Below are 19671 nucleotides of genomic sequence, written 5' to 3'. Positions count from 1 at the left end.
GGAAAAATTATAAGATCAAACCCATCACTTCAAAAATGTCTTCTCCCTGCTTTATCAATACGAAACGATACTTCTTCTGGTCATGTAAATTATTAGTACCCAGGAGTTGAGTCAATGAATCATTATCGACAGAGGTAATATTCTTTTTAATAATCAGATCTGATTGTTCTGATTATTAGGTCTTTCTACTTTTCTGTGGAAACACCTATTGTATTTTTTGCTGGTTATTATTAGGTCTATGCATTTCGCTGGGGAATGTTTATTTAGTATTTGTTCTGATTATTATCATATTATTATGATGCTTTTCTCCTTCCGCTATAACCTGTATTAACGATACAAAGTTGTTTTGTGTCGCTTAGAAATTGTTTACACTATACCGAATAGCTATTGGTCTTATACAAATAAATTAGGTTTACAGTAGATTTGTGGTTATTGTTTTGAACCATGTTCTTGATCAATGACATCTCTCATTGCAGTCCTCTTTGGTTGACTATTTAATTTTTTAGCTCTTATCTTCGATAAGTATCGATTATAGAAAGCTTTACTTCAATTTATAAAAGCATTTTCAATATTTCTCTAAATATAGGAAGAATAAATCAAAAGTCCTTTTGCTTGTTATGCATGTTTTACATGTTATGCATATTTTGCATATTTTGCATGTATTTTATTTTTTAATATACATCCACTTGACGACAGCTGGTCTGAATCTTGTAATATGTTTGTATTCAAATATACATATAATGTTTCTCGTTTCTCGTTTTTTTATATAGATTAGACCGTTGTTTTTCCCGTTTGAATGGTTTTACATTTATATACCTTTATAGCTTGTTGTTCGATGTGAGCCAAGGCTCCGTGTTGAAGACTGTACATTGACCTATAATGATTTACTTTTTCTAAATTTTTTTTGGATGGAGAGTTGTCTCATTGGCACTCACACCACATCTTCCTATATCTATATATGCATGCATTTGCTTCATCATGTGCATTGCAAGTTGACAATACAATTGCACGCAAACAAATATCTGCAATATCTTTTAAATTAAATAGTATGTGCATTTTTAATACAAAGATTATTTTAAACCAGAGAAAGTCTTGAATATTGCTTACAAGAAAAAAAGTAGTTTTCAACTATTTTCCGAAAGAGATCGTTCTTTTTGACCATTAAACAAATCAATTTGTCCACAACTGCAGGAAATGAGGATTTCTTCAATGACAAATCGGTGGTTGTAACAGAAGAAAAAAAACATATAAGACATGTCCAAGTGGAAGAAATCGATAAACAAATGCTAATCAATTTCATATATCAAATTGAAGTACTATTTATTTTGTTTAAAATACGCATTAAATTAAATAAAGTTATTTATTTACATTTTTTTAAGAAATAGATAACATTTCGATAGCTATTCTGTGCTTGTTTCTCTTCCCTGTATTTTCTTCTATTTGTTTGTATTATAGTCATGTTAAATGATGTTGCCGTTTTTGTGTTATATTAAACATTGCCATACAAGCGGGAGGTTGGCTAGCCAAAAAAAACAGATTCAACCCACCATTTTTATTTAAAATGTCCTGTACCGAGTCAGGAAAATGGCCATTATCATAGTATAGTTCGTTCCTGTGTGTGTGTTGCATTTCAGTGTTGTGTTTCTATTATTTCGCAGTTCTCCTCTTATATTTGATGTGCTTCTCTCAATTTTAGTTTGTATCTCGGATTTGTGTTTTTTTCTCAACCGATTTATTAATTTCGAACAGCGGTATACTAAATGCATGTTAGCGTGAATCAATTGTTTTTTGTTTTTTTTTAAAATGGTGTTGTCAGCTTACCATCGTCTAATGAGCTTTGAATGTCCGGATGATATATTCTGCCTCTTTTTATACTAATGTATGAATTTTTCCTAAACTTAATGGATAAACACATAAGCCATATGTTTAAAAAATGATCAGCGAGACAAGATGTACATATACATGATATAGATTACTTTACTTGTAGATGAATTTATAAATTGTCTACTTCCAGGAGTTTCGTGCATCGAAAAAAGCTATAGAGGATAAACATGATAAAGTGAAACTGTAAACAGAAACATACCAACAATACAGGTTCGAAAAAAAACCCAAACTTTTGTCATAAATAATATTCTAGTTTTGAATGTTGAAAGTGTTCAGTATTAAATATGGACCTTGATGGACGATTCATACTCACAAGAGCATTTAGTTAAATAGGTTTCTTGTAATGAATCGTCTACAATCGTTCTAGTATTTGTTACAAATGACTGCACTTGTTAAAATTGTAATCCTGGTTTCTATGATGAGTTTATTTACAACCACTGGGTCGATGCCACTGCTGGCGGATATTTATTTCCCAGGGAGTGTCACCAGCCCAGTAGTCAGGACTTCTGAGTTATCATTGATATGTTATAATAATAAATTAATTGTTAACAAAACTTTGAATTTTTGAAATACTAAGAATTTTCTAACTCAGGAATAGATTACCTTTAGTTAGCTGTATTTGGCAAAACTTTTAGGAATTTTCGGTCTTCAATGCTATTCAACTTCGTACTTTATTTGGCCTAATTTTGGAGTTTATTTCCATTATTTGAAATTGTTTTACGAACAATATATCAGTAACTAAAAACATCGTTAGTTACATAGAAAATGTGCAACATAGAGATTTTCATGATAACTCTCTTTTGAGTGAAATTATTTCGCTTAATAAATATCCTTATCATATACATGTATGTTCAGTATATTGATAGGTTCAAAAACTTTGCATTGAGAAAGTACATACTTCATAAGTACCTGTATATACTTTTTATTTTTTAACAATTATTACCCATACAGTACAACAGCTGTCAGACTACTGTTGTTTTAATTATTTCTTAAATAAACTACATGAAAATGTATTTTACTATACTCTCAATATACTTGAGGAAAAAATAAAGAAAGTCTTCATTAATTGAAGTGAAACACTTAATCAAAGTTTATACAATCCACACTTTTGTATTAAGGTCCATTAAGAACATTTGAGAGAACGGTGAAAACATTAGACGCAGAGTATGCTATAAAACAACATCTGCATTGTTTGAGATTTTTTACCTGATTGTTTGATTAAACCTATCAAATTCATATTAATAATGATAATAAACTGAATACTGCCATAATCGATTTATTGATTATTTGGAGAGAATATCTGTTTAAAACGGTAGTACGCACTACACTTATCAATCCCTTAGGAATAAAGAGGAGAGAGGAGGAAAATTGTGAAAATTAAAATTCATTTGTTATCAGATTCAAATTAATTGTCTAACGTTTAATGATTATTTGCTTAAGTCATAAAATAAAGTCATTTCAAACGAGTGTATGACTGGTGAAAAACAATGTTTATCCAATTCTTAAACCAATTCATGTATATATCAGTAAATTAGTCTCCTATGCACAAAAAACGTAAAAAATATCGCATACATGTCATTTGTTTATGTCTCTGTCTGATATGATTTAACAATTATGGCAGCTAATTAATTGCCGTGTTTTGAAGCCATAGTTTACCGATTGTCACCTTATAGTAAACAATCAACGTGTATAAGATGTGCAATCAGGTAATAGTTTATTTCAATGACAGATCCATGCGTATATGCGATCATCGGATTTTTACAAGAAGGGTACGGAAAATATTTCTGCGAATTGCTTCCTGGAATCAAGCAATTACAAAAAGGTAAACTTCTTTTAGTTTAAACATATTCATTTATAGTGGATTGGGAAACAAGTTTTGCAACTTATATTAATCCCTTTCCACTTTGCGGGTGCGAGTGCTGCCTTGTAGCGGCATTAGCCTGCTCTTTTTCGAAATCTACAAGGGTGTCTTTAACGTGGAAGAGATATAAACTTCTTTTGAATGTGGACAAATTAAATACTTTTCTTAATTAAAGTATATGTTCAGAAGTTTTATAATGAACACTATTCATTTAGTTATAAAAACATATGCATATTTTGTTTTTTATTATTTTAGGTTTCATATGACTTCAAACACGATTTATTTTGCGATTATCATGCACGTGAAAGGTTTAGCTAACAATAACACTAGGTTACATTTGCAACTTTCTCAAAAAGGAAATACTAGAACCAAGTTAGAAATTAGAGAGCTTTTGATTTTGCCATTTGATTAGGGACTTTCAGTTATGAGTTTTCATTCTGTTGTGTTTTTATTTTACTTTTTGTAAAGAAATAAAGGGTATATACTATGTCTTCCAACTAGAAATATATATTATATGATGATTTATTTGTGTAAAACTCATCGCCGAGGTAAACGGAAAACAGCAAAAAATACCGAAATCACAGGAAACAGTCTCACTGTCAATCATACCACATCTTATTAATTTATAGCATAGGTCAAAATGTCAACAGTAAAAGTATAGCAGTAAAGTTTGTTTTAAAAAACAAACGAATATTTAAGCAAAGAAAATCAAAAGGGCATATAAACAATGCACATGTGCACAACAGAAAATCTAGTGTAGACAAAATGTCTACAACACAATCACACAATGGCAGGATGTATAAGTGCCAAACAATGGATCTCACAGTGCAAAACTAAATAAAGGAAACTTTAACACATTATTACGATGTATCTTTGTCCAAACTAACTATGGACATTTTTACCACGTGTTAGATTGTGGTTTGTTATTACGTCGTATGATCTTATTATTACCGAAAATGACTTAATCCCGCATGTGACTGTTTTTTTTGTGTGTGAATTCGTAGTGCTTTAAGACGTGACACGGTACTTATCCATCTCAAACTAATTTGTTGGGTTTTGATGTTGTGTTTGTTGTTGTCATCGGATTTTTTCAAATGTTTTAACGTTCTGTTGTATTATTGTGTTGTATTGGGGGATAACTACTCATCCACTTCATTTGGTAGATTTAATTTTGGATCAACGAAATTCACACTCTATATTTGGTTTGCAGTTTGATCAGAAGAAACAACCACAAAGCTAGATAATACAATTAATTATCTAATTACTAGTTCAATTAAATATTAATTGGTATTATAATTTTCACTGCTATTAATATAATTTAGATGAGTCATACACATCTAATTTTGAATTTCATCCAAATTCTCTTAATTTTCGGAACACATTTTAGAAATTTATATGTGACGTCACTTTGGGCGTCGCATTGACTATGGCTAACAGGGCTGTGATTTTATAATTTATTCGTTTTTTATTATATAGCTAGTCATCACTTCAGTTAAATCATGTACATCTATTATATAGTCATTTTATAAAATTTACTGCTAGCAAAACTATGTATTATTCTTGATAATAATGATGTTCTGTCCCAAGCGGATAACCCTGACCTCACAACTTTTGGGAACTTTTGGTCCTCGGCGAACTTCAACTCGGTAGTTGTTATGGCTTTCAAACTTTTTACATCTGAGCATAGTTTTGTGTGGACGTAGCGCGCGTCTGGTGTATAAAATATTTTTTAACCTGTTAACTTTGGATGGCTATTATTCGTTTGTTTCTCTGTCCTATATTTTCTCCCATTTATCTGTTTATTTATTGTAACCCTGTGTGTAATGTTTTAATTTTAATGTTATAATTAACACTGCAATTAAAGCGGGATGCCAAAAAAAAAAACAGGTCCAACCCACCATTTTTTCATAAAATGCCCTGAAGCAAGTCAGGAAAATGGCAATTGTTACATTATAGTTCGTTTCTCTGTGTGTTACGTTTCGGTGTTGTGTTGCTGTTGGGTCGTAGTTCTCTTATATTTGATACGTTTCTCTCAGTTTTAGTTTGTAACCCGGATTTGTTTTTTCTCTATCGATTTATGAATTTTGAACAGCGGTATACTACTGTTACCTTTATTTAACAACATCAGGACATTTAATTTATGTAGCACGAAATCAATTAGTATGTGTGAAGGTGATACTGAATATTTATCAACCAGGGCACGATATGATCCGATGATTTCATTAAAGAAAAAGGAACAGACGTCCTTGGACATAACCCTGGTTTATGAACTTTCTACTCAGTTAATAATGTAAGGATGGACACATTTTTACTTTATCAATGTTTACTTGTTGGAGTTGGTGTATCACTTTACGTATACTTAATATAACAAAAAAAAACTATGCAATTTTGATCAGTTATGATTTATTATTATTGCATGTACATTATTAAATTCATGGAAAACAAGTGTGCACCCAGAATTGGTTGCATTCAGACTTTGGTGTTCTCTTGAAAAATAGTGAACCTGCAATACGAACAGCCTCATAATACACAAAACGTGCAGTGTATCTGCATCCTGCTTTCTTCCAAAATGACATACTGTCACAAACTTTCAACATATCTTTTAAGAAAAGATCGTCACAGTACAATCTGGTTTTACTGAACTTTGTAGCCTGCAAAAAGAAATAAGACATAAAACATTTGTACCATGTTTTATATGCAATTCAGAAACTTTTATTTGTATATGTTGATTTTTTTCATGTTTGGAGCGTTTAACCGTGTCATTTTAGAATACAAAAAGTACAGTGTATTATCTAATAAATACGATTTTAATGATGAAACACCGAATACACTGATAATCGGACCAATATAGATTTTGTATAGAAGAATGTAACCTCTTTGTCTATAGTTGATTAAAGTTCTCCTGTATAGAGCTTCTATAAAGTGTTGTCCATTTGATATATATATATTTATTATTATTTCATGCAATTGTATTTAAAAAGCTGGTAGTCTAATTTGTTCCTGATGATTACATCACAAGAAATGTGTAATTAACACTGACATCGGAGGCATACTTGGATGGTACGCCAGAGATGAATCAAAATTTGGAAATGATTAAAATATCTTGTCGATGTCTCTATTACTACTTACACAACCATAACAAATGTCGTGACGTTGGCACGATGGCGTGAATAATTCTTTGTAAGGGAACTTTTTAAATATAGGGATACTACAACCACTAGATAACCCTGTATTCGCCTGGAAACAACGATAGTTCTCTGCTGTTAGTATTGGCTGTAGACATACTATGGTGACAAGTAAAACAGCACAGAATCTGTAAGATAGATATGTCGTCCATCAGTTTCGACGCTAAGTTTCGAAAAAAGTCTTTTTTAAAAACCAAAATTTTCAAAACCTAATCTGTAATCAAACACATTTGTTCTAAAAATAGCATAATTATCTGTCATGGTGTGCTTTGAGAAACCCCTAAAACATCGTCTTATGTTAAGTATTTCATTTATTCCGCTATGAGCAATAATCAATCATTTAATCACAAACACATATATTCTCTTGTTTTCATTTCTTTGTCATGTATTGCATTATAATCTATATATATACAATATAATCAATGTGTTTTATATTGCTTTTATATTACAAAAATCGTACTCTTTGAACAAAACAATACAATTTTCTCACGTACACCATCCTTATTAAACATGGAGTTGCCATACGACATATATGACATAGATTCATAAAAAACCACAAAAAAATTAAACTATAATTAAACAATTAGAATAAAATAAAAAAAAACATACACCAAACAAACAGACATTATTTAATCTATGAAATATTACCAAAAAATGTTACTGATTCATATTTTTTGTCAGAATAAATTTACCATGAACTATTGTTTTAAAGCCTGGTTCGATTACACCATTTTTTTAATTTTATTTTTATATCTCATTTAAGTTTAAATTCCGTTTCTATTTCATTAAAGTTTATTTTTGACAACTTTATTATTATGTTATGCTTTCTTACCTGCTAGCGTAAAAGTCCATCTTTAATTTGTTACCATGACTGGGTAGTGCTTTCCTTTTTATACAGCATCTTTGTCCTTCAATTTAAAATTCCATATGTTACTTCAAGTTATTTTTGGCTAACCTTGCATCAATTATAAAAGGTATTTCTCAGGTGTCAATGTAAATTTCAATTAATTCATACATGTTTTTTTTTTATTTATCAAAAACAGTACAAAACTTTGTAAATTGATTATCTTGTATATAAAATAAAATACATATTGAAATATCAAGGTTAGCTCCATAACTTCCCCTAAAAAAATAAAATCCCTGCGGCTAGTGTCTTATAATCCATAAACCTTTTAATGCGAACTGAGACTAATTTTTCGTCAGCCTATGATTTTTTACATACATTTCTTCAACATGTTTTAAGTCATATCTTTTATTTCAGATAGCGATATTTTCGACATAAGTAAATACCTGTACCAAGTCAGGGATATGGTAGTTGCTGTCACTTCGTTTGATGTGTGTGAGCTCTTGATTTATCCATTTGATTAGGGACTTACCATCTTGAATTTCGTAGGAGTTTAGTATTTTTGTGATTTTATCTATTTGATAAAATATTGGATTTGGTGCGTGACTTTTAATTTACTGTGGATTTATTTGTTTTCGTGGGTGCAAATTGTCATGGATTGGTGAAAACTTGCATATTCGTGGATATTACAATTCATTGATTTGGCAAATTCTGCATACATGTTTTTAATAAATGTGTATTTCGTCAGACATTTAAATTCGTGGTTCTCCTGTACTCACGAAATCCACTAAAATAGGTAACCAACGCTTAAAAATGAATCCACAGTATGTTCGAAAAGTTTTTCATGTTTCCTAGCTTACTCTTGTTGTACAGAAGATGTCAGAATATACGGCAATGCTGACATCTTGTAAAATAAAAATTGGTCCAAACTTGCCCTTGCATTGTGATTTGACGGAAATAGCACTGCACTAATATTTGACTACTGGGGAAAAAATCTAGTACCGTTGATATGCTATCGGATGTAATAAGAATGAGCCTTATGATATGTAGGTGCATTAAAACGAAATTTTATGATCTATGTCAGTTGTCTGATAGTATTTATTGTTTTTAAAATTAAAACAAAATAGTTTTCTAAAAACTTTGATATATAGCTTCAAGTATCATCTAGAAACATAGGAAAAATAAATCAAAAGCACTATTTCATTTTGCTAAGTTTTACTGTGAAATATATCATTACTCCCACCTGTCGAAAGATGTTCTGTATGTTTTAATTGTTTTTCTGTAAAAATATACATACACGTATTCAATCGAAAAATAATTAATTTGCAATTGTACGAAAAAAAATTGTTGTTTTTGAACTTTTTGAAAAACAATTAAAAGTTTAATTTATATATACCAAATAATAGTTACTACATACATTTTTATAACATGTTTGAAGTCATCTCTTTTATTTCAGATAGCGATATTTTGGACAACTGTATAAATTGTTATAATTGGCTGTTTAATAGTCAAGACACATACGACTAGATTAATTCCAACATATTTCTTAACACTTCATCAAATGTGTTCTCTAGTTTTATATGTTAATGGTGATTAACAACTGAATATCAGACAACCATTCACACATATTTAAAGGTTTTCAATGGAATCTTTGGAAAAAAGCGCTATTTATCAAAAGTTTGTCATTATAATTATATATTGCATTTGATACGTGACTTTAAATATTCGTTCTTAAAGATTTTCATATTAACTCGCATAATTTATTTAGTCACAAAATCTTATTATACAAAAAGCAGACTATACAAAAATGCTGACATCTTGTATGATAAGAATTGGTCCAAAAGTGCCATCGTAATTTGACGAAAAATTACACCGTCCTTATATATGATGACCGGACAAAAAAAAGGTGCTACCTTTAATATGCTATAAAATGGTATATGATATAGACGTATATAAGGTGGGTGCTTTACAAATGAAAATTTTATCATCAATATCAGTTGTTCAAAAAACAACTCTCCCTTTCGTGCAAAAATTCCATTTTTTTGTATTCAAATTGAAATATCTTTTGTATACCCTCGAGACCCTTGAAACGTATTATTACCATTTTTGATGATATTTGCATATCCTTTCACAATCGTTCTGACATATTGAAATATGTAGTTTTTATCGATAAGTAAAAAATTGAGGACGGTAAGAAATATGATTTAAATCTTCAATTCATGTTTTTTTTAAATATTCTTAATATCAAATATCATCCAGAATCATAGGAAGAAAAAACCAAAAGTACTTTTCAATTTGATGTGTTTTTTTGTGTAATACAACATTAGTGCCAGCTGACGACATATTTTAATTGTTTTTTTTTTAAAGTATACATGCACTACCTCACTCGAAGGTTTGTGAATTTACAATACTAAAAAAACTCGACTATTAAACAGCCAATTATAACAATTTATACAGTTGTCCAAAATATCACTATCTGAAATAAAAGAGATGACTTCAAACATGTTATAGAAATGTATGTAGTAACTATTAGGCTGACGAAACAATAATCTCAGATTGTAAAAAAAGTTTATAGACAACAGGGATTTCTATTTCTATTTAACACATTTGGTATATATAAATTAAACTTTTAATTGTTTTTCAAAAAGTTCAAAGACACCCAACGCCCCCCCCCCCCCCCCACACCCCCCTTAAATTGTTTAGACAAAAAAGATCAATTACTTAGAAACAACATTCCTTAGTATATATAAAAAGTACAACAAGATATTTAGGCTTATTAAATCAAAATGAACATATTTTTTTTCGTACAATTGCAAATTAATTAACTTTCGATTGAATACGTGTATGTATATTTTTACAGAAAAACACTTAAAACATACAAAACATCTTTAACGGGGACAAGTTCGGTTCCTTTGGGTTCCTTTGACTCTTTTACAAAACAATTTAAAATAATATTTATAAACATTTAATGTATTAAAAAAAGATGCAAGATAAAATAAATGTATATAGGATAGATATCAAACGGACGACAACTCATTCTTATTGTAAGTCAAAATTTGAAATAGATTTTTTTTAAGCCTTTAATGTTCCGCAACTCAATTATCTATTTGTTTACGTTTCCTTCATTTTAGTGGAGTTTTTGTTTTTAAAGAGGCTCGAGGGTACAAAAAATTAAGCAGTATTTCATTATAAAACTTAACTATTACACTCATATTTGTTACTTTATGATATGGTATAAAAATTAACCAAAAAATCAACTTGACTTTTGAAATGTTTATATCATTGAAAAAGCTCGAAATGATCTCCCTTTGGTGCAAAAATTCTGTATTCAAATTGAAATATCTTTTGTATACCCTCGAGACCCTTTAAACGTATTTTTTACCATTTTTGATGATATTTGCATATCCTTTCACAATCGTTCTGACATATTGAAATAAAAACAAATCTATATCTTATTACTTGTGACGAAAATAATGTTTCAAAGCCAGTGTTTATGCGAACACAGTATTTAGTTCCTGTTAAGTTCAAAGATAGGCATCAAACAGATTCCCATCCTAATTTGCCAACGGACAAATAATATAAAACATTAAAACATAAATGATAAAACGTCACTAGAAATATAAGTAATCAAAAATTGCATTGACTTTATGAAGAACAAATAGAAGCCATCTGCTTGAATTGAAATTTGACATTAGAAATTAAAGATGAACTCGGTAGATCAATGATTAGTAAAGATTGTATCCAACAAATATATTCTGTAAATGCGACAAGATATAAGAGGACTTAATTGTATTCTTTATTGTAGGGCATGAGTCCGGACCCTGTGACTACGGATACACTCATACGCAAGGTTTATTTATCTTTATTACATATCAAAAGTGATAAAAATATACCACACAAGACACAATCAATTTTATATTTGTGAATCCATGTACAACATATCAAATAATACATATATTCATCAATAATGGATTTGTTTACAGTATAAACATCATGTTAACAAGTTATGGACTGCAATTATAGGAAATTACAGAAAATTTATTGTGAAATCTATATGTTATTCGACTTGTCATTGTCGATAGGGTTAAGATCATTTTTTTTCTTTACAACCATATTAATATCCATGTTACAGTGTAGTCTAAACATTGTTATACCATTTTTAAGGATCTCATATGATAACACTGACAATCTGCGAGTTTATTCAGAATGGTAAAATCTTCCTTCTGTCTCATAGTATTAAAACTGTCAGATGACTTTCTGTAGGAGTTATTGTCCTTGGATAATGAAATTTATCATGCTTATCATGTTGTCATTTTTGTCTATGTTTTTAAAATAAGTTATAGATAATGCATATTTTAAGGTTTTTCTTGTCGTTTAAAACATTGTTGTGACGTCATTCTATTGTTTTACCTGTTCTTTATTTCAGTGATTAGACTATCATTTACCTATAAGAAACCATTATGTCACCTTTAGCTGTCCAATATTTTTAAGAATAGCCCTCCTCTTTCTTAAAAATATTGGACAGCTAAAGGTAGCATAACTGATTCTTACAGGTAAATGATAGTTAAATCACTCAAATAAAAAACTTATTAATTACCCCAATTGTTTTCATCTTGTAAACATTAAATACAACCAAAGAACAAATGACAATTAAATAAAAACATTTTATTAAAGTCAATTTCCAATACAATAACGTTGTCACTCATCAAAACGGTTTCTTGCGGAAAAGAAATCACTTTCAAATTGATTTATAACACATTCAATACTTATATCACAGCCATTTTCTCATGTTTTGGGGATGTCTCTTTTAAGACTAATTCAATAAGTTGATTATGCTCGTTGAAAGTCTTGTTCTTTGGATTTTATGAATTTATTTCTTTTTTCAAAAGAGTTATCCTCATCCGTCTTTAGGCTATCAAAATTGACCTCTGGTGTTGCTCTTATTCTTCCTAACATCAGTTTCAACTACAATTAAAAATGAATAAAGCAATGAAGTAATTATTTTTAAATTTGATAGATCATGCTACAATACAAGGGCCATGAACAAACTAAACCTTATCCTGTGTAGAAAGTGCGAATCTTGAACTTCCTTCATGAACTAGGGGACTAGAATAGTTTTAATAATATTCAAGTTTCTAAATTGATTAAGAAGTATTGTTTTTTAAGTCTGATATTATTGCTTAAATATGAATATAACGCTACACTTCGCTCATGAACCACGATGAATATGGAAAGTAGAATAAAGGAACACATTACCGCATTTTATCTGTCAAACAAACCAATAGTGTTTCCGATTCGCACTTTTTTGCAGTGATCGTTCTATGAGTGATTTTTTTTTCAAAAGAAAATCGAGGCAAGAATATATTTCGGTAACATTTATAAAACACAAAGGACTCAATAAACAAATAAACGAAAAAAGAGCGACACGACCTTGCAGAAAGAAAAAAAAACAGAAAAGGTGGATGTATTCAGGTGGTACCGTTTGGGTACAGCCTCTTGAAAATTCCAATAAAAGAATATAACTGATTGCATGTTGCTATTTCTTCTTTTGTTCATAATTAATATGTATTTGTAATAAAATCGACTGCGGTGCACTCGATATGGTTCGACAAGAACCTGTTTTCATATCCTATTCTTTTTCTTTTCGCATTCACTTAGTAAAAATAAAACCCAAGAAGAAACAAGAAACTAAAAGAGGAGGACTACATTTTGAAATATAATATATATAAAACTAACCATTGTTAGCTGCTTTGTCTATATCCTCTTTGTAATCCACACTGAATACTGTATCTGAATAGATTCCAATTACACATTTGATTTTAATCCAAAGTTTGAAACAACACAATCACTAAACATGCAACGACATCTTTTTCTTCGTTTTTGCATTTAAAATATACTTTCATCACTTTATCCATTTTGAAACACAAACCGTATGTAATGGTATTTACGGAAACTATGAGCAGAAAATGTGAGTAGTCCTTGCGCACGTAAAAATCATGACACACATACCCTGTGTCTTATTCTTCATGTAGCAATAAATGGTGTTTACCTTCAGCTGTACTTTCGTTTTGTCTATTTGTTTTCAGTTTAGTTATTGTTTAAAGAGGCCTACATGTAGGATATATTTTAATGTAAAGAAAGTTTATTGACAAAACAATTTTCATACCTGATGCAAATAAATCTTTGCTGGCTTTTCTTTTATTTTAACTTTTATCGACGTGTTAAACAATGTTTTAAGTAAGATATAAGCCTCTAACAGTCCATTCTGTAAAATATTAAACAGGTCTTCGGCCTGCGGCCTCAGACCTGTCCAATATTTTACAGAATGGACTGTTATCGGCTTATATCCCTTACAGAACCCCCCCCCCAGATGTGTTCTACGACAAGAAAAGCCTTAAAATATGCATCATCTGTCTTCTATACCGTCACAAAAATATTATTTTTTATAAAGATTTACAAAATTAAGTATCCTATTTTACCGACAACACTAAAGTGGGATATTCCTTTCTAATGCGTTCAGGTTTTAATACGCCCTACGGCTCATTTAGAATGTGAAATAAAACTCACTAATTAATATAGATATAAACCTTTTAAAATGTATTATCCATACACAATAAAAATATTACTGTAACTGCATGAAATAAGACACAAATATATTGTTACCATCCGATAACGGTGTATGACAAATACAAGACACATTGTAAGTAATCTATTGTACCACTTAGTTGATGGAAAAGGGGGAGGGATATGTTTTTTTTTCTATTTGTAATGTCATTTCTATCGCGGAAAAGTGGTTATATTTATTAACAATTTTAATTGAATCGAATGAATAATTCAGAAAGATTGTCTTTTGAAAAGCAATACATTTTTTAACAGATAATCAGGATATATTTATATAACCTCCGCACCGACCCTTTTGTGAGTTACGTTAATGTTATGCAATAGAAATAAGATTATCTTATAAGTTGATCATTTGTAAAAGGTATAGTACATAAATTTCAAAATAGTTAAGAACTGACACGAAGACGAATATACATGTAGGTCACAGTATGATTTCCTATTTAGTGTGTATCGTCCTAAACATGCATGAAATATTTACCACTGGACGTTAAGCAAACAACCAACAATCAATCAACCTATTCAGTGTGACTCAATAAGATTTTCAAAATCTTACACACGAATAGGTTAAATCTGGCTGTATCTTATGAAAGTCTACATTAAAATTCATCTCATATATATGATAATGTTTCTTTATTGTAGCGATAAATTAACAAAACTTCACGTTATTTGTTTCTAAAATTAAAATGCTGACAATGACGGTTTCCTTTACACCTATCATCTACTGAACTTCAAAAAAAATATTTCCAAATCGGCAACAAAAAACTATCAGACGAATAAAGTTTTGAAGTAAATTATAGATTGCATTTCTATCAAGAAAAATAATGACCTCACACAGGTTATTATTTTAAGCCTTGGAGCATATTTCATTGAAACGTGGTATCGTCCGGGTTGATTCTGAAAAAGAATGACCTGTCGTTCTAAAAGAAAATAACTCCATATAGGACAAATAATCATAAACCATATGTTGAAAAATGTGATCAGCAAGACAAAATCTTCAACAAGATCAACCAACTTATAGGTGAATGCTGATGATGGTGGTACTTAACGACCTTGACTGGCAATACAGCTCTCGCACGGTCAGGTCGTTGGTCGAAGACGTTTGGTGAACAATTACATAGTTTGTTGTGTAACGATGAAAAGTTGGTAAGGTTTTTCACCGTTTTGGTTTTGGTAAGATCTGTATGATTTATGTTGAATATTTTGTTGTTGTTTACTGCCTTCACGATGATGAAGTACTGGTCGATGAGTCTTGGACGTAGTAATAACGATGACAGGAAGCATTATCAGGACAAAAGTCGTGAGACAGTGAAACGGCGGTCAATTATCTAACACCTAGGATACAGACTCTCAGACGTTAGTTGGCATAACACTCCCGATCCATAATGGAGTTTGAAGTGTGCCTACGCGGGTATTTATAGAGAAAACAATGTAGACTGTTCAGCGTTGGATAGGTTGCTGTCATCGAATGTAGAAATTCTTTGATCCATCTATATAGTTATCAAAGGTACCAGGATTATAATTTAGTACGCCAGACGCGCGTTTTCTCTACATAAGACTCATCAGTAACGCTCATATCAAAATATTTATAAAGCAAAACAAGTAGAAAGTTGAAGAGTATTGAGGATCCAAAATTCCAAAAAGTTGTGCCAAATACGACAAAGGAAATCTATGCCATGGATAAGAAAATCCTTAGTTTTACGAAAATTATCAGTTACCAACATCATAGATAGCGGATTAAAAGAAGCTGACTCAGCACGTTCTTTCAGTTGTAATGGCTAAGACGTGACTGATGAACTCATGTTTAGTTGAATCTGTCAGTTGTGTTTTTAAAATCGTTTTGCCCTAAAATTACGATTTTTTTTTAATGTTTGGGAAAAACTATAAATTACAAATTGAAACAATACACAGAATTTTTTTTTATCAGCAATACAGTTTTATTAAAACTAAATTTCTGTCATAAACTTTACTTAAGTCTAAAATGTTGGAGAGTGTCAATTGATTGCATTACGTCAGTGTGTGCGACACAACTTCTTAAGAGCCTCTAGTTTAATTTGTTTATCGTATTTAAAAAATATTAACAGTCATGCTTGTATTGATTATTAAAGACACCCCGTTTCCTCATTTTGAAATTGATGAAAATATAACTGATCAACAACAATGAAATAATATGTCTGAGTAATATCGAAAAAGTACCAAGTATAAATGATTTCAATAATGTTTTCACTATATGTTTTGTATAGTTGTAGGGTCAATAACTTTCTATTAAAGAAGTACATGTATATGTGTAATTTTAAAACATACAGAACAGATGTTTTTTTTTTCATTTTTTTTAACAACATAATAATATTTATTCATCTAATCTTGCTTGTTACAAATTTCACCAAGATTCCAAGCTTCTCTTGATTTACCCTGTTACACTCCACTGATTATCCAGGGAAATAAACAGCTGATCCAACTTATTAACTTATAAAAAAATTAATATACAGGATGTATAGTTGTCTTATGCAGACATTCACCAATGCTAAAAATTCTTTCTAATTGACAATAACATTGGACATTTTGATTTATATGCATCTATTCTTTTATTAAATTCATTTTCAAAAATACTAAAGACATCAACAGTTTTTGTTCTCTGCTCGGATACATAGTATGACTTATAAATAGAAAAACTTAATACTGTTAGTATATAATTCAAAAAATAATATTTACTATCTGTGATTTTATATCCAAATACCAGATGTTGCAATTTAATATCAAAATCTATTTTACTGCTTTTAAAGAGTTCATTTTTTGACAAAATTTATTCAAATATCTACAATTCAGAAAATAGTGAGCATAATCTTCTTCTTGCTTACAAAAATTACACTTATCTGTCTTAATTACTTTCCACTGCAATAACAGTTTTTTAGTTGGAACAATATAATGTAATAATTTCCATCTAAATATTTTTAATTTATTTTCAGTCATATATTCAAAAATAAATTTGTACAATGTATTCATATTAAGAGTTTCTTGTATTGGTAGGATTCTCAGCCATCTGTTTATCCCTATTGACGACTCTAGTTTTATACTTATCAAAGAGTTATATAACATTTTATTTGTTAAGTGCCAATCTGCCTAAGAATCAGGCAGTGGTGAAAACATGACAAACAAAACCCCACTCAAGTTGACATTAATTTATGTTCAAATAGTATAATGGTGCACGAATATAAGATTTGTTTCCTTTTCTTGTTCTGGTAATTCAAGATATAATTTGGTTGAAATGCACTAGAAAATAAAAATTAAGGGGAGCTAACTCCATTATTTGCTATCATTCTAACCAAAAGTTATCTGGAGATTTCTCGAATTACCAGACACGCAGAAACAAAAGATCTGCCATTTCTAACTCAGAATAAGGGTAACTTCAAAATAGGATGGTTTGGTCGGTGGTTTTTTTTCGACCATGTTTTGAAATTTTAATATTTTGCCTGATTCTTACAAAGACTGGCACTTAATAATGTAGTCTGGATTAAATCATTTTTCCATATGATTTTATTTCTCTGAATGTTATTTTTTTTCATTTCTTATGGGAATACATTGAATATAAATAAACTCATTGACACCAGGATTAAATTTTGTAATTACGCCAGACCCACATTTCGTCTAGAAAAGACAGATCAGTGACGCTCAAATCCAAAAAAGTTAAAAACCACAAATAAAGTACGAATTTGAAGAGTATTGAGGACCAAAATGTACTTTTTTTTATTCAATCTTCTTATTATAATAGGAAAAAAAATTAATCACCTTCATACATTTTATTGAAGTACTTAATTAAAGTTCCTGTAATCCATTTATTTTTATTTACCTTTATGGAAAACACTTAGAGCGAACGATAAAAACATTACACACATAGTACCTTTTAGACAATAGCTGAAAAGTATTCGGTAAATTTTGCGATTGTCTTCTTATAGTAAAACGTATGAAGTCTAGATACCTATTATCATAATGCATAATACCGATGGCTCCTGAATGAGTAACACATAACGTGGACAAGGGTACTTTCGATCACGTGGAAATAAAGGAGAGTGAGAGGAGAGGAAATTGTAAAAGAGAACATGTATTTTATTTAATTTGAATTAGTCTGTCTTACGTGTAAAGTTTAAAGTGAAAAACTCCACACTAAATAATTGAGATGGGTTATAACAGCCTATCCTTATTTTCAATTTATGAAGACAAAGCCGTATTTCAGGACAAAAGAGAGAAACGTGATTTCACGGAAATCACTACGTAAAAATAGTTGACGACCGGGGAAAAGGGTAGTCTTGTCAATATTCTATCAAATAGTATATGATTTAGGAGTATATTAGGTGGGTGCATTTTGTTTTTATCAATGTCAATTGTCTAGTAAATCGCATTGGTGTTGAAGGTAAAATAATGAAGAATGTAAGGACTTTGATGTAGAACTTCATCAGCGTTTCAATGGTTTCTGTCATCGGAAGTAGTAGTAGAGGAGCTGACTCAGCACGTCCTTTCAGTTGAAAGGACGGAGACGTGAATGATGGATCAATGTGTAAATGAATTTGTCAGCTGTGTTCCGAAAAGAATTTTAGCAATGACGATTTTTCGAATGTTTAGGCAAAAACTATAGAACATTAAGTGAGTGAAATTGATAAAAAAAAACCTGATCAACAATGAAAAACATGCCTGAGTAATATCGAAAAAGTAACAATTTTCTTTTTGATAACTTTATGTTGAGTATATACAGCTTTGAACATATATATTTTCTATATATTTGTGATAAAATTGTAAGGTCAATAACTTTCCATTATGGAGATACATGTATACTTGTAATTTAAAGTAAACAGAACAGCAGCTGTTGGACTTGTGTTTTATTCATTTCTTAAGGGAATACATGACAATGTATTTTTTATTCAATATTCTTATTATTCTAGGATTATATTTTAAAACACCTTCATAGATTAATTTTTTTTCTTGCTTTATACAACTTCAGATGTATCTGTATTCTAACTTTGACAATATTTTTATTTTTGTAGATTGGTTTTTGTGTTTGTTATCTGTACCTGTACTATATTAATATTTGACTACTGGGAAAAATAGGTAGTACCGTTGATATGCTATCGCATATAATAAGATTGAACCGTATGATGTGTAGGTGCATTAAAAACGAAATATTTGATCAATGTCAGTTATATAATAGTATCTATTTTGTGTAAAGTAAAAAAAAAATGTTTTCTTTTTTCGAAAGTTAATTAATTTGCAATTGTACGAAAAAAATA

General features: G+C 30.0%; 1 protein-coding gene across 1 annotated transcript; it reads right to left on the bottom strand.

Annotated features, from left to right (window-relative positions):
- Positions 1-6131: 6131 nt before the first annotated feature.
- Positions 6132-7903, bottom strand: LOC139499432 (uncharacterized). The gene is made up of 3 exons (XM_071288110.1): positions 7763-7903; positions 6875-7058; positions 6132-6396 (listed from the first exon to the last, which is right to left on the bottom strand). The coding sequence occupies exons 1-3, from the start codon at positions 7780-7782 to the stop codon at positions 6178-6180; spliced, it is 423 nt and encodes a 140-aa protein (XP_071144211.1). The 5' UTR covers positions 7783-7903; the 3' UTR covers positions 6132-6177.
- Positions 7904-19671: the final 11768 nt, after the last annotated feature.

This window comes from Mytilus edulis, chromosome 12 (assembly GCF_963676685.1).
Source record: "Mytilus edulis chromosome 12, xbMytEdul2.2, whole genome shotgun sequence".
NCBI lineage: Eukaryota > Metazoa > Mollusca > Bivalvia > Mytilida > Mytilidae > Mytilus > Mytilus edulis.
This window is presented reverse-complemented; position numbering and strand designations above follow the sequence as displayed.